This window comes from Sus scrofa, chromosome 1, assembly GCF_000003025.6.
Source record: "Sus scrofa isolate TJ Tabasco breed Duroc chromosome 1, Sscrofa11.1, whole genome shotgun sequence".
Classification (NCBI taxonomy): Eukaryota; Metazoa; Chordata; class Mammalia; order Artiodactyla; family Suidae; genus Sus; species Sus scrofa.
Window position 1 is genome coordinate 251384546 of NC_010443.5, and position 12446 is coordinate 251396991.

Sequence of the window (12446 nt, forward strand, 5' to 3'; positions counted from 1 at the left end):
TCTAAAAGACACTGGAAACTAAAAGCATCATCTGCTGCTGTCTAGAAGTATTAGCTGTATAAGAACAAAGATTTTATCTTCTGACTCACATGTTAAAGTGGAGCTATTTTATAGTCAAGAAGTCTTGCTTTCAGAAGTTCCCATTGTGGCTCAGTGGTAACGACCCTGACTAGTATCCATGTGGACACCATTTCGATCCCTGGCCTCCATCAGTGGGTTAAGGATCTGGCATTGCCATGAGCTGTGGTGTAGGTCACATTTGCTGCTTGGATCCCCGGTTGCTGTGGCTGTGGTGTAGGCTGGTGGCTATAGACTCCTAGCCTGGGAACTTCCATCTGTCGTGAGTGTGGCCCTAAAAAAATAAAAAAGAGAGAAAAAGAAATCTTGTTTTCTTATACCACCAAAAGAACTGCAAGAGAATTTTAATGATGGATGCTGATCAAATAAGATGACAAGCAGCATGGGGATTATTCGGAGTCTATCTTTTCAGAGTAAAATTCATGAGCTGCTACTGCAGATTCCAGCATGGCTATTTCATGAGTGCCTAGGACAGTGCTTGGCATACAGTGGGCTCTTGATACATACTGGGAAAAATGAGTAAATGAATGACTATTGTCGCTAGCTTGAGGATGTTCAATTTACACAGCTTGCTGAGGTTTCTGAAATTCAAGGTTTCATGTTATTGCCCCCTCTTTAAGACTCAGAAGCAATGACTTTCTTCCTTTGGAATGTGTAAGACTGAAGGTTAAACTTCTCTTTTAAAAGTGCATGTCCTGAATATTTACATAAAATTTTTTTGCAATTCATTTTGCTTTGAGAAATTTTTACAAGAATAAACTAGATAGAGTCGTTCTGTGGTGCTTCACAAGGCAAGGACTGGATTGGAGTCAGGACTCCCAGCAGTATCCGGTTTGTATAAAGCTAACTTCTGGATGAGCCTTCATGAACTGGCCTCAAAAAATGTCACTTTGTGGTCAAAATATTACAGACTTGCCAGAGGGGATGATCATTTTCTCTGACTCTTCTGAGTTTTCTTTTCCTTCTAAGGTTGTTAAAAGTAGGCATTCAATCCATCAGATAACAAATCTGTATTAATGCCTACTATGTACTGGAAACGGAAAATAAATATATGAAGAAAATGCTGTGCCTTTGCTCAGACAAATGGGTGAGGACAGACAAAAGAATACTGTCATACGGCTTAAAAAGAGCTGTATTAGAGGCCCAGATGCCATAGTGTAGAGGTGAATGTAACTAGTTAAGCCTAGGATTGTCATGGTATGAATAGCAGCGACCGGCCTTTGGACCAGATGCTAAAGCTTGAGTGAATCAGGGGTCTCTTGTTTCCAGGTGGGGGACCAGCCTGTGAAAAGGGTGATGATGGTTGGTTCATAGAAGAGGTTACCAAAGCATGGATTCCAGGCCAACTATGTGGGAGTCAGCCTTGCTTCCTATTAAGGATGTAAACTTCTAGGCTTGCTTGTTTCTGAGTCTGCATCTTACATACTCTCCCCGGGAGATTCTCATGCATACTAACTTTTAATCCCTGATTTGTAGTGACAGATATTAGGATGAGGTGAAAAAGATGAGGAAGGTGCCTGTTCGGGTCCCTCAGGAAGAGTATTTGTTCTCAAAGACTTCCTGTCTAATAGAAAATGCAAAAGAGGGGTTGAGGATAACAAATAACCATGGAAACTGTCTCCTCTCCTAGGCAACCCCTGATCTTCTCAAGAATATTGAGGAATAATTAAGCATGCAATGAAGGAACATTTGTAATAAGTGCATGTCTCTCCTTGTTCTTGCTTCCAGTGCTCTGACTGGTACGTCTCTGGGAGCCAAGACCAGTGTGGGGATATGTGGGCAGAATCAGGCCACTTGGCCTGCTTTTGCTCAGGCCGGTGGCTTCCAATGAGACCAGACAGTCAAGGCTTATACTTACTTAGTTCTTCCCACTTCACTAGGGGTAGGTTTCAAACCCTTGCTAAAATTATGGTACATACTTTCCAGAAGTAAAATCAAAATTCCAATGCTTCAGTGTGCTGCTAACTAAAAATTCAGGGACCTAGGGCTATTGTACAACTCTACCTATTAGGAGATATTGCAACTATATATCTATCTATTCATTTGTTCTTTAATACAAACCTCTAAGATAGGAATTAGTGGTGCTATTAGCAAATGAGAACTCCAAAGTTCAGAGAAGTTTGGGCACTAGCATAAGTTTAGCATTAGAAAGTTTTGAAGGTAGACTTCAAATCCAGGTACCGTCAGATTTCAGAATTTCCCATGGCTTTCATATGCACATTTTTTATCTCATTAATTGGAGTGCAAATGTTCTGAGGAGGAAAGTCCCTGAAGACATAATATATTTTTATACTGTATAATAAGGTATCTCAATACCTTGCATCTAGTTAGACGCAATGAATATTTGTTAGTTGAGTGCTGCAGAGGAATTGGCCTGGACCATAAAGGAGAACAGGATATTGAGTAGGAGAGATGCTTTAAGTGTATTATTAGATATCAAGAGCAAAGGAAATAATGCCATTTGTGGCAACATGGATGGACCTGGAGATGATTATACTAAGTGAAGTTAAGTCAAAGACAAATACCATATGATAACACTTGCAGGTGGAATCAAAAAAAAAAAATGATACAGGAGTTCCCATCGTGGCACAGCAGAAACAAATCCGACTAGGAACCGTGAGGTTGAGGGTTCAATCCCTGGCCTCGCACAGTGGGTTATGGATCCGGCGTTGCCATGAGCTATGGTGTAGGTCGCAAACACGGCTCAGATCTGGCATTGCTGTGGCTGTGGCATAGGCTGGAAGCAAAACCTCTGATTAGACCCCAAGCCTGGGAACCTCCATATGCTGTGGGTGAGGCCCTAAAAAGACAAAAGACAAAAAAATAAATAAATAAAAAATAAAATAAAATAACACAAATGAACTTATTTAAAAATCAGAAAGACTCACGGATTTAGAAAACAAACTTATGGTTACCCAAGGGGGGGATAAATTAGGAGTTTGGGATTGGCAGAGACACATTGCCATACATAAAATAGCACAGGGACCTACACTCCATATCATGTGATAACCTATAATGGAAAATAATCTGAAAAATAATAGATATAGATATGGGTAACGGAATCACTTTGCTGTACACCTGAAACTAACCCAACACTGCACATCTACTCTACTTCAAGCATTAGTTTAGGGACTCTGATACTGTGGAGAAAAATGTGTAGTTTAGATTGAATATCTTGCCCACTCTTAGAGAGTACATTTTGAAAATCTGTTCAGTAAATTCTGGTCAGGTAGGTTCTAGCCTAGTTTGGGAAATGTTTTTTCTTTTTATGCTTGGAATTCACAAATCTTTAAAAAAATTTTTTAAGTAGCAACACAGAAGCTGATAACCATGATAAGACAGAGATCTAAATACCTATATTTAAAAAAAAAAAACAAACACCTATAGTTAAGTTACCTGCTTGAAAATAATCAAAGATAAGAAAATATTCTACACTCATGAAATTAAGTGGATTCCACATGTCAGCTTACTTTCACATTTGGCACTCGTCTGCGTCCACGTCTCGTCGGGGCGGCAGGTAATGATGCTTTGACCCTGGAGCAGGAACCCTTCCCTACACTTGATCGACACGTTCTGATCAACATAAAACTCCTTTTCAGAAAGCAGAGCATTCTCAGGGATCACAAAAGGGACAGGGCACGGATTTGCTGTTAAAAAGAAAAGGAAATGCTTATTGATATTTTCCCTCTGAGTTTATTTCTTTGAAGGCAAAGCATGAACTCTGCAGGAGAAGGGTTCTCAGTGATGATAATATGAGGCTGAAAAATATAGAACTGCAGGAGTACCCTGGAGTTCCCATCGTGGCTCAGTGGTAACGAACCCGACTAGTATCCATGAAGACATGGGTTCGATCCCTGGCCTCACTCAGTGGGTTAAGGATCCAGCGTTGCCATGAGCTGTGGTGTAGGTCACAGATGCAGCTTGGATCTGGCATTGCTATGGCTGTGGTGTAGGCAGGCAGCTGTAGCTCTGATTTGACCCCTTGCCTGGGAACTTTCATATGCTGTGGGTGCAGCTCTTTAAGGTAAAAAAAGAACTTCAGGAGTTCCCACTGTGGTGCAGCGGGTTAAGAATTTGACTGCAGTGGCTCTAGTTTTGATCACTGGCCCAGTCCAGTGGGTTAAAGGATCTGGTGTTGCTGCGGTGCAGGTCGAAGCTGTGGTGCAGGTCGTGGCTATGGCTCAGATTCAATCCCTGGCCAGGGAGCTTCCATGTGCCATGGCTGTGTGTGTGTGTGTGTGTGTGTGTGTATTTATTCAATTGTTCAAAATATTCACAGATTTGTTTTGTAGCCACATGAAATTATCTGTCAGGATAAATATCAGATAAGATCTGAAAACACCAAGCTATTCACAAAGCTATTCAACCACTAATGCATGGTCCTAAAATTCTAAGATGGCAAATTAAATATTTGTCTCAAATTATGGTCCTTCAGTGGGGAAACCAAAGGCATGCTAGAAATCAAGAAATCAAATATTCCCTTCATATTCGAAGAACATTAAGAATATAGAATGACTCATTTCACTCTCATTGGACTTTCTTTCACTGAACATCCTTCAGAAATATAAACCAGAGCAACACCGGCCATTTCTAAGTGGGCTGGACATAAGGTTAGACCCACATCATTATAAACAGAATATCAGAACTTGAGTTGCAGAGTTTGCCAGGCTTACTGATAAATATGAATTCTTTTCTACAGGTCTGAAGGAAAGACAGGAAATGATAATAGTGCAAGGACTTCTTGCTGTAATTGTGTAATGCACATATCAACACAGATTTCAAGCAATTTCAGTGTTTCTAATTTTCAATGGCCACAAAAGAAGTCTTTGTGAGTGAGACGGGCATCATCTGCATTCTGAAGACTCGATTACTGCATTCTAACACTTCAAACAATAACCAGAGTTCTCTGAATTTACACTCTGCTTGAGAATACTGTCTTCATTCCAGAGGTTATAATTAATTGTCCTCTATTTACTATACTTACATATACTTTTTTATATTAATATTGCATGTTAAATATATTTTCTTTCATCATCCCCAATTTCATTATACATTTATGTCAATTTTTTTTTCATTATGCTGCATTTTCTGTGAGTGCCTTGGACTTGTAATTATCCAAGGAATGTGATGAAAGGTGATTCTCAGACAGGATATTTTATATAACACAGTCAACATTAAAAAATATCCCACAATATTTACTTTGGATATGCAAATCTCCCTTAGCAGAGTTTCCACTATGTTTTAGACACTTGGGGAATTAATTATAAAGCTGAAACTGATTTAAACCCCTCCTAAGGTCAACACACACGTTTGCAGAGAGGAACTGGGTGGCTCCAAGTCTCATTTTCAGTGCAGGAGGCCTCAGGCACCCCTTCAAGGCTGTAGCCTCTGTTGCAGGAATAGACCACGCTGAGTCCAGCGGTACTGTTTTCAACTTCAGCTTTTCCATTCAGAAGTTCAGGTGGAGCTTCACACCTGGTTTCTACAAAGAAAAACAAAAGCCTCATATTAAATGATTCTCCCAAGTCCTCTTTCCTTCTTCTGCTATAATTGCTAAAGTTACTCAGTGCAACATGCAGATATTAAGCTTACTTGTGATACGTGCTGAAGGAGGAAAAAAAACTATCATGAATAACTTTTGGATGAGTACATGCAGACAATTAAAGGTTGGAATTTTGCCCTATTGACTGGATCAGGTGTCTTTATGTATACTGTCACCTTTTGTTTTAATCATGCTGAGGGTATGGATGAGCAGGTGGCTAAATAAAGGAATTCTCACTTGTTCAGTTGCTACAGTGGCCAAGAACCTTGCATACATTAATACATTTATTTCTTAAAACTCAGGTGGACCAGATAAAATACAGGACATTCAGTTAAATTTGAATAACAGATAAAACAACAAATATATTTTAGTATAAGCATAGGCCCAGGATTACATGTAAAATATTTATGTTTAAAACTATTTTAATCTGATTTAAATTTAACTGCACGTCCTGTTTTTGTTTGTTTATTTTGGCTAAGTTTACAATTTTACTTAAAACATCTCTGAGATGATCTCACTGCTGAAGTGAGGCTCAGAGAGATTAAATAACTCGGTCAAGGTCATACTGCTGGTAAGGAAAGATAAGAGATAAAATTATTGGAAGGTGAAATATAATTGTGAAGTATTAAGAACAGGAAACCACGAGCTCGGGGGAAAATTAGAAGACATTTTAAATGGCTTCCAAGGATTTAAGGTCTCCACAAACTGATGGGTAGTTTCAATGTAGTTTTAAAGAATGATTTTGCATCAGTGAGAAATGTTAACAGGAATGTGCTAGGATCATCTTTCCTAAAATCTTAAAAACTGATTCTGAGTATTGATTTAATTATCTTTGTGAAGGCAGCGGATATGGTCCAGATCCCTCACTTCTGCATCAGTAGAAGGTCAATTCTAACTGTACATAGGATTCCCTGGGAAGCCTTGATGCCTAGGGCCCCAGACCAGACTAAAAGAATCAGAATCTCTGGGTGGTCGTCTAGCTTTTGGTACTTTCTTAGAAGCTTTCCAAATGATCCTAATGCTCACTGAGAGTTGAGAGCCATTGAATTCAATGCTAACTGGCTTCTTTGGGCTTCTTTCAGCCTGGTCAGTATTACCTGTATTGGGACCATAGATCTCAGCTTTTTTTTTTTTTTTTTTTTAGGGCCATGCCTAAGGCATATGTAAGTTCCCAGGCTAGGGGTGCAATGGAGCTGTAGCTGTCGGCCTACACCACCGCCACAGCAATGCGGGATGCAGGCCGCATTCAACCTACACCACAGCTCATGGCAACACTGGATCCTTAACCCACTAAACGAGGCCAAGGATTGAACCTACCTCCTCATGGACCCTAGTTGGGTTTTTTAACTGCTGAGCCATGAAGGGAACTCCCAAGATTCTGCATTTCTAACAAGATCCCAAGTACCACTGACGCTGCTGGTCTGGGAGCCATACTTTGAGAAGCTCTGGTCTAGGGAATCCTACTGATTTGAACAGACTTCCCTGAAGTCTGACTGATACAGATATCAATATATTTAATAATTAAATTATATAAGGATCTTATAATAGGTTAATCAGAATGAGCACTTTTTTTCCCCTAGAAATATTTGTATTTTTTATACACTGAGGATAAAAGTACATAATAAAAATATATCAAAATATTTTTAAGCCCTGAATGACAGGATTAAAATTATTCTGTTGGCTTCTCTATATTTTCAAATTTTTTTTTTGCAAAGAACTTGTGTCACTTATTTATTAATTGAGAGGAAACCACAGAGAATAATAGGATTTTATAACTATCTTGCAATTCAGAGGTCAAAACTATACAAACCATTATCACTGTAGTTTGAATTAAACTTGCTGTAAATGGAAGCAATTGCCTTACTGATACCACAGCAGTGACTTATCAGAGACTTATGTGTTTCTTCTTCACGCCCCTCTCTCCTTCCCTGCACATACATTTATACATATTTGGATCATGACTAACTGAGATTAAAAAATGCTATTATCAGGAATGCCCAATGATGCCTGTCTGTGACTTGAGATGTGACTTGATGTTTATGCATGGATACACACTCACACATACACACAAGTTTTTCAGAAAAAAATCACATTCTTCTTTGAGTTTCAGCCATAAAAGGTTGCTGAACAGACTTAAGACTCCTATTACATATAAAAACAGCTCATTCATTACTCCAGAAGATATGGTTAGAACAACAGTGAACAAAAATTCAGGCATCTAGTGTCCTCGTGTTAGCTCTGTCACTGACTTCATTTCTGACACTGGGTGGTTCACGTCCCCTCTCCCTGCTCCCCTCTATTAATGGGTGAACTGAAGGGGCTGTAATAGATGATCGAAGCAGCACCTTCCAGTTTGAAAATGTTATGACTCCTCTATCATTTCTAAGAGAAAAAAATTCAAGCTTGCCATTTTGATTGGTTTGTAACTATTGTATCTAAAGACATTGGCAGAGGAATCATGTGAGCTAGATCCTGGGAATTAAGTCACGTGAATTCACCCACATCTTGCTAAAAAAACTTGGTTGTTCCCGTACAATGAGATTACACAAAATTCCACCAAAAATGTGAATGTTCATTTATTGAACAGATATGCCAATGACATTTTAAGAAGATGTCAGTATTTCCCAGTACTGTTACTCAGGCAAAAGCTCTGAGCCTTTAATTTATAATTAAAGCCTACTAATTTATAATTATTTTGGAGAAAAATCCACAAAAAGAAAGCAAGTGAACTCAATAATTAACTAGTTTCTAAACAAAATGTTTGCCATTCCAGAGTCAGCAATCCTGTGCTCTATTCTAATTTAATCATTAATCTCTGGGACAGTTTTTCACTCTTTTATTGGTTTGGTGCCCTTGGGCATAAAAGCCCATTCAAAGTTCTCATACAGGAGTTCCCATTCGGGCTCAGCGGTAACAAACCTGACGAATAGCATGGGGACACAGGTTCAATTCCTGGCCTTGTTCAGTGGGTTAAGGATTCAGCATTGCTACAAGCTGTGGTGTGGGTTGCAGCTGTGGCTCAGATTCCGCATTGCTGTGGCTGTGGTGTAGGCTGGCAGCAGTAGCTCTGATTTGACCCCCAGCCTGGGAAATTCCATATGCCTCGGGTGCGGCCCTAAAAAAAAAAAAAAAGAAAGTTTTCATATAGCTCGTGGAGTTAACTTTTTAAATTATAAAATAGCTCGTGGAGTTAACTTTTTAAATTATAAAACGACTGATAAAGAAAAGTGTGGCCATATAGTTATTTTGCATCCTTAGCATCATTTGTGGGGGATCAAGTGTCATTTGACTTACTTTTGCACGTCGCCACCCCTCCACTCCACTGTCCGTTCTCCTGACAGACCCGTTCCCTGCTCCCCTGTGGATCAAGGAAAACAAGTCATTGACAAGATGCTACTTCTATAATGAAAAAATAAGGGTAAGCAGAGTCATCTCAGCTGTGAACTTGAAACTCTCAGCATCATGATGCTAAATGAATTTAGTAAATAAATATAGTTTTAGAGGTAGGTTTCGACTTCCAAAAATGTTTTCATCAAATTGCCTCAAAATTCATATTCTGGAGGACTAGTGTAATTAAGGTACAGACTTTGTTTCCCTTTCATTTATATATCAAGTAGTTAAAAATCAATAGGAAAGATGGGTGGAGAATGAAGTCTCAGTGAGGTATATTTGCTTAGGGGATTTTAAAAATATTTTGAACTGAATTTTCAATACCTGAGAGGTACAGTAAAGGTAAATTAGTTTTTTTATACCCTTGAACATGTCAAGATATCTTCTTGGTATCAGGATTGAATTTTTGACCCTGTAAACTTATCCATTAAAGATAAGCTTAACCTACTAAGTCCCCATGTAAGTAAAATTTTAAATATTTCAAGTAGAAATCTTTCTTCCTTCCTTCCTTCCTTCCCTCTCTGCCATCTTTCCTTCCCCCCTCCTCCTTCTTTTCCCTCTTATTATTATTGTTTTTTTGGTCTTTTTAGGGCCGCAACTGCGGCATATGGAGGTTCCCAGGCTAGGGGTCTAATCGGAGCTGCAGCCACCAGCCTACACCAGAGCCACAGCAACGCAGGATCCAAGCGGCGTCTGCAACCTACACCACAGCTCATGGCAACGCTAGATCCTTAACCCACTGAGCGAGGCCAGGGATTGAACCCGAAACCTCATGGTTCCTAGTCGGATTTGTTTCTGCTGCGCCATGACGGGATCTCCCCTCATTATGATTTTTATATATTTTTAAGGCCACACCTATGGCGGAAGTTCCCAGGCCAGTGGCTGAATCAGAGCTGCCAGCCTAAGCCACAGCCACAGCTACAGCCATGCCAAGCCACTCCTGTGACTTATGCTGCAGCTTGCGGCAACACCAGATCCTTAATCCACTGAGCAAGGCCAAGAATTGAACCCATATCCTCACAGATACTAGTTGTGTTCTTAACCCGGTGAAGTCAGGACAGGAACTCCACTTTTTTCTTTTATTGGAGTATAGTCGATTTACAGTTTTGTGTCAATTTCTGCTGTATAGCAAAGTGACCCAGTCATACATATACATATATATACATATTTTTAGGGCCACAGGTGTGACACATGGAAGAGTTCCCAGGCCAGGGATTGATTCGGAGCTGCAGCTGCTGGCCTACACCACAGCCACAGCAATGTGGGATCCAAGCAGAGTCTGCAACCTACACCACAGCTCATGGCAACGCCAGATTCCTAACCCTCTGAGCGAGGCCAGGGATCAAACCCTCATGGATATTAGTTGGGTTTATTTCCACTGAGCCACAAGGGGAACTCCTATATACACATTCTTTTTCTCATACTATGTTCCATCATGCTCTACCCCAAGAGACTGGATATAGTTCCCTGTGCTGTAGAGTGGGACCTCATTGCTCATCTATTCCAAATGTAATAGTTTGTATCTACCCACCCCAAACTCCCACCCAACCCACTTCCTCCCTCCTCCCCCTGACAACCAACCACAGGTCCGCTCTTCATGTCCTTGATCTGTTTCTGTTTTGTAGATAGGATTTTAATATTACAAAGCAGGTGTGCTCTTGAGACCTAACTTGATTTATGGTTAGAACTGCTCTGAGGAGTTCCCTTCAAGGCGCCGTGGAAACAAATCTCATTAGGAACTTGTGGGTTCGATCCCTGGCCTTGTTCAGTGGGTTAACGATCTGGCATTGCTGTGAGCTGTGGTGTAGATCGAAGACGTGGCTCGGATCCCGCGTTGCTGTGGCTCTGGCATAGGCCAGTGGCTACAGCTCAGACTGGACCCCCCCTAGCCTGGGAACCTCCATGTGCCATGGATGTTGCCCTAAAAAGGACAAAAAAAAAAAAAAAAAAAGAACTGCTCTGAGGAGTTTTCAGGCCACACCTGCCATGTGGGACCCTGGCATCTCAATCAAAACCCCTCTAAGTTATTTGAGCCCATTGCTTGAGGAAATCCTAGCTCTGCACACCCAAATCCCTATGGTCACCTCCCCATAGTGACAGATGGACTGTCCTGTTGCACAGTATGATTAACAGGAGGCCAAAACACAGGTTTAAATGACCAACTGAGATCAGAGTACCAGTCTTGTGGCTGGTATACAAACTTCCTCTTATTTTCATGGCTTTAATTTTTAAATTTGAGACTTTTTTGCTTTTTAAAATTATAAGTCATTTAAAATATTTCCTATAAAGTGTTATATACATCTATAAAGTGTTCTATATGTGTGTGTGCATTATATATGTACGAAGTATTATATATATGTGTTTTATGTGTGTGTGTATCTTAGATATAAGGTAACAAAGAAAAAAGTAACAAAGAAAAAATCTTTTAGGACCAAAATCAATGAAACAAAATGGTACAATACTAAACATATACCTAAGTATATTGCAAAAACAAATGAACTCTAGTTGAATAATTTGTTTGCTTACCTCTAGTTCATAGCCAGTTTCACAGTGATAAACAATTGTGCTTTCAAAGCTGTATTCACTGCCAAACACAAACCCATGTTCTGGACTTTCAGGTTTCCCACAAGAAACTGGACTGCAGGATTCATCAGAAAATAGTGGCTCCCAGGTGCCATCCAGCTAAACAACAAGTTGTAAGTTACATTTAGGAATTAGTACTTCTGAATGAAGAAGTCTGCAAATATTAGCCATATTATAAGGTAATCCCTAATAAGATAGATAAAGGATGGATACTTTGGTCCTACTTCTGCTGATTTTTATCTTTGGCCTTAAAAAAGACACATTGATTATTAGATGGCTTTAATAGGCATCACTAAACAACTTTAGATATGTCAAACTCAAAAAAACAAGCATTTTCTTGCCAAGGGAATCCTTTAAAAAAAAATCAAGAACACCAAGAAGTATGTTTTCATTATGATGCATAAACACTGGATGGTTGATACAAATATTCCATGATTTATACTAATACATCCTTCTTACATAATTCTACATTTCAGTCTAAAATTTATGAGAAACAGCAACTTTTAGGTAAATGACCCAAATTTAAAAAGATGGCTAGCTTTTTTCTCCATTCCAGCATGAATACTTGAAAATACTCTATCGTACATTGTAAGTCACATAGTTGAAAAAGACACACAGACACACACACACTTCATTTTCCTGCCTCCACAATTATAACCAACATTTTTTTTGGAGGGGGGCTGCACCCATGATATATGGAGGTTCCCAGGCTAGGGGTCGAACTGGAGCTACAGCTGCCAGCCTACATCACAGCCACAGCAATATCAGATCCGAGCCGTGTCTGCAACCTACACCACAGCTCACTGCAACACCCAATCCTTAACCCACTGAGTGAGGCCAGGGTATTACTACT

At 39.8% G+C, this 12446-nt stretch overlaps 1 protein-coding gene across 1 annotated transcript in view; it reads right to left on the reverse strand.

Moving 5' to 3' along the window:
- Positions 1–12446, reverse strand: part of SVEP1 (sushi, von Willebrand factor type A, EGF and pentraxin domain containing 1) — a 204399-nt gene that overhangs the window by 17145 nt on the left and 174808 nt on the right. The window contains exons 40-43 of the mRNA XM_003122075.5: positions 11537–11692; positions 8915–8978; positions 5387–5560; positions 3549–3725 (exon numbers count right to left, since the gene is read on the reverse strand). Coding sequence (XP_003122123.2) covers positions 3549–3725; positions 5387–5560; positions 8915–8978; positions 11537–11692 — 571 coding nt within the window. The remainder of the gene's footprint in view (positions 1–3548; positions 3726–5386; positions 5561–8914; positions 8979–11536; positions 11693–12446) is intronic.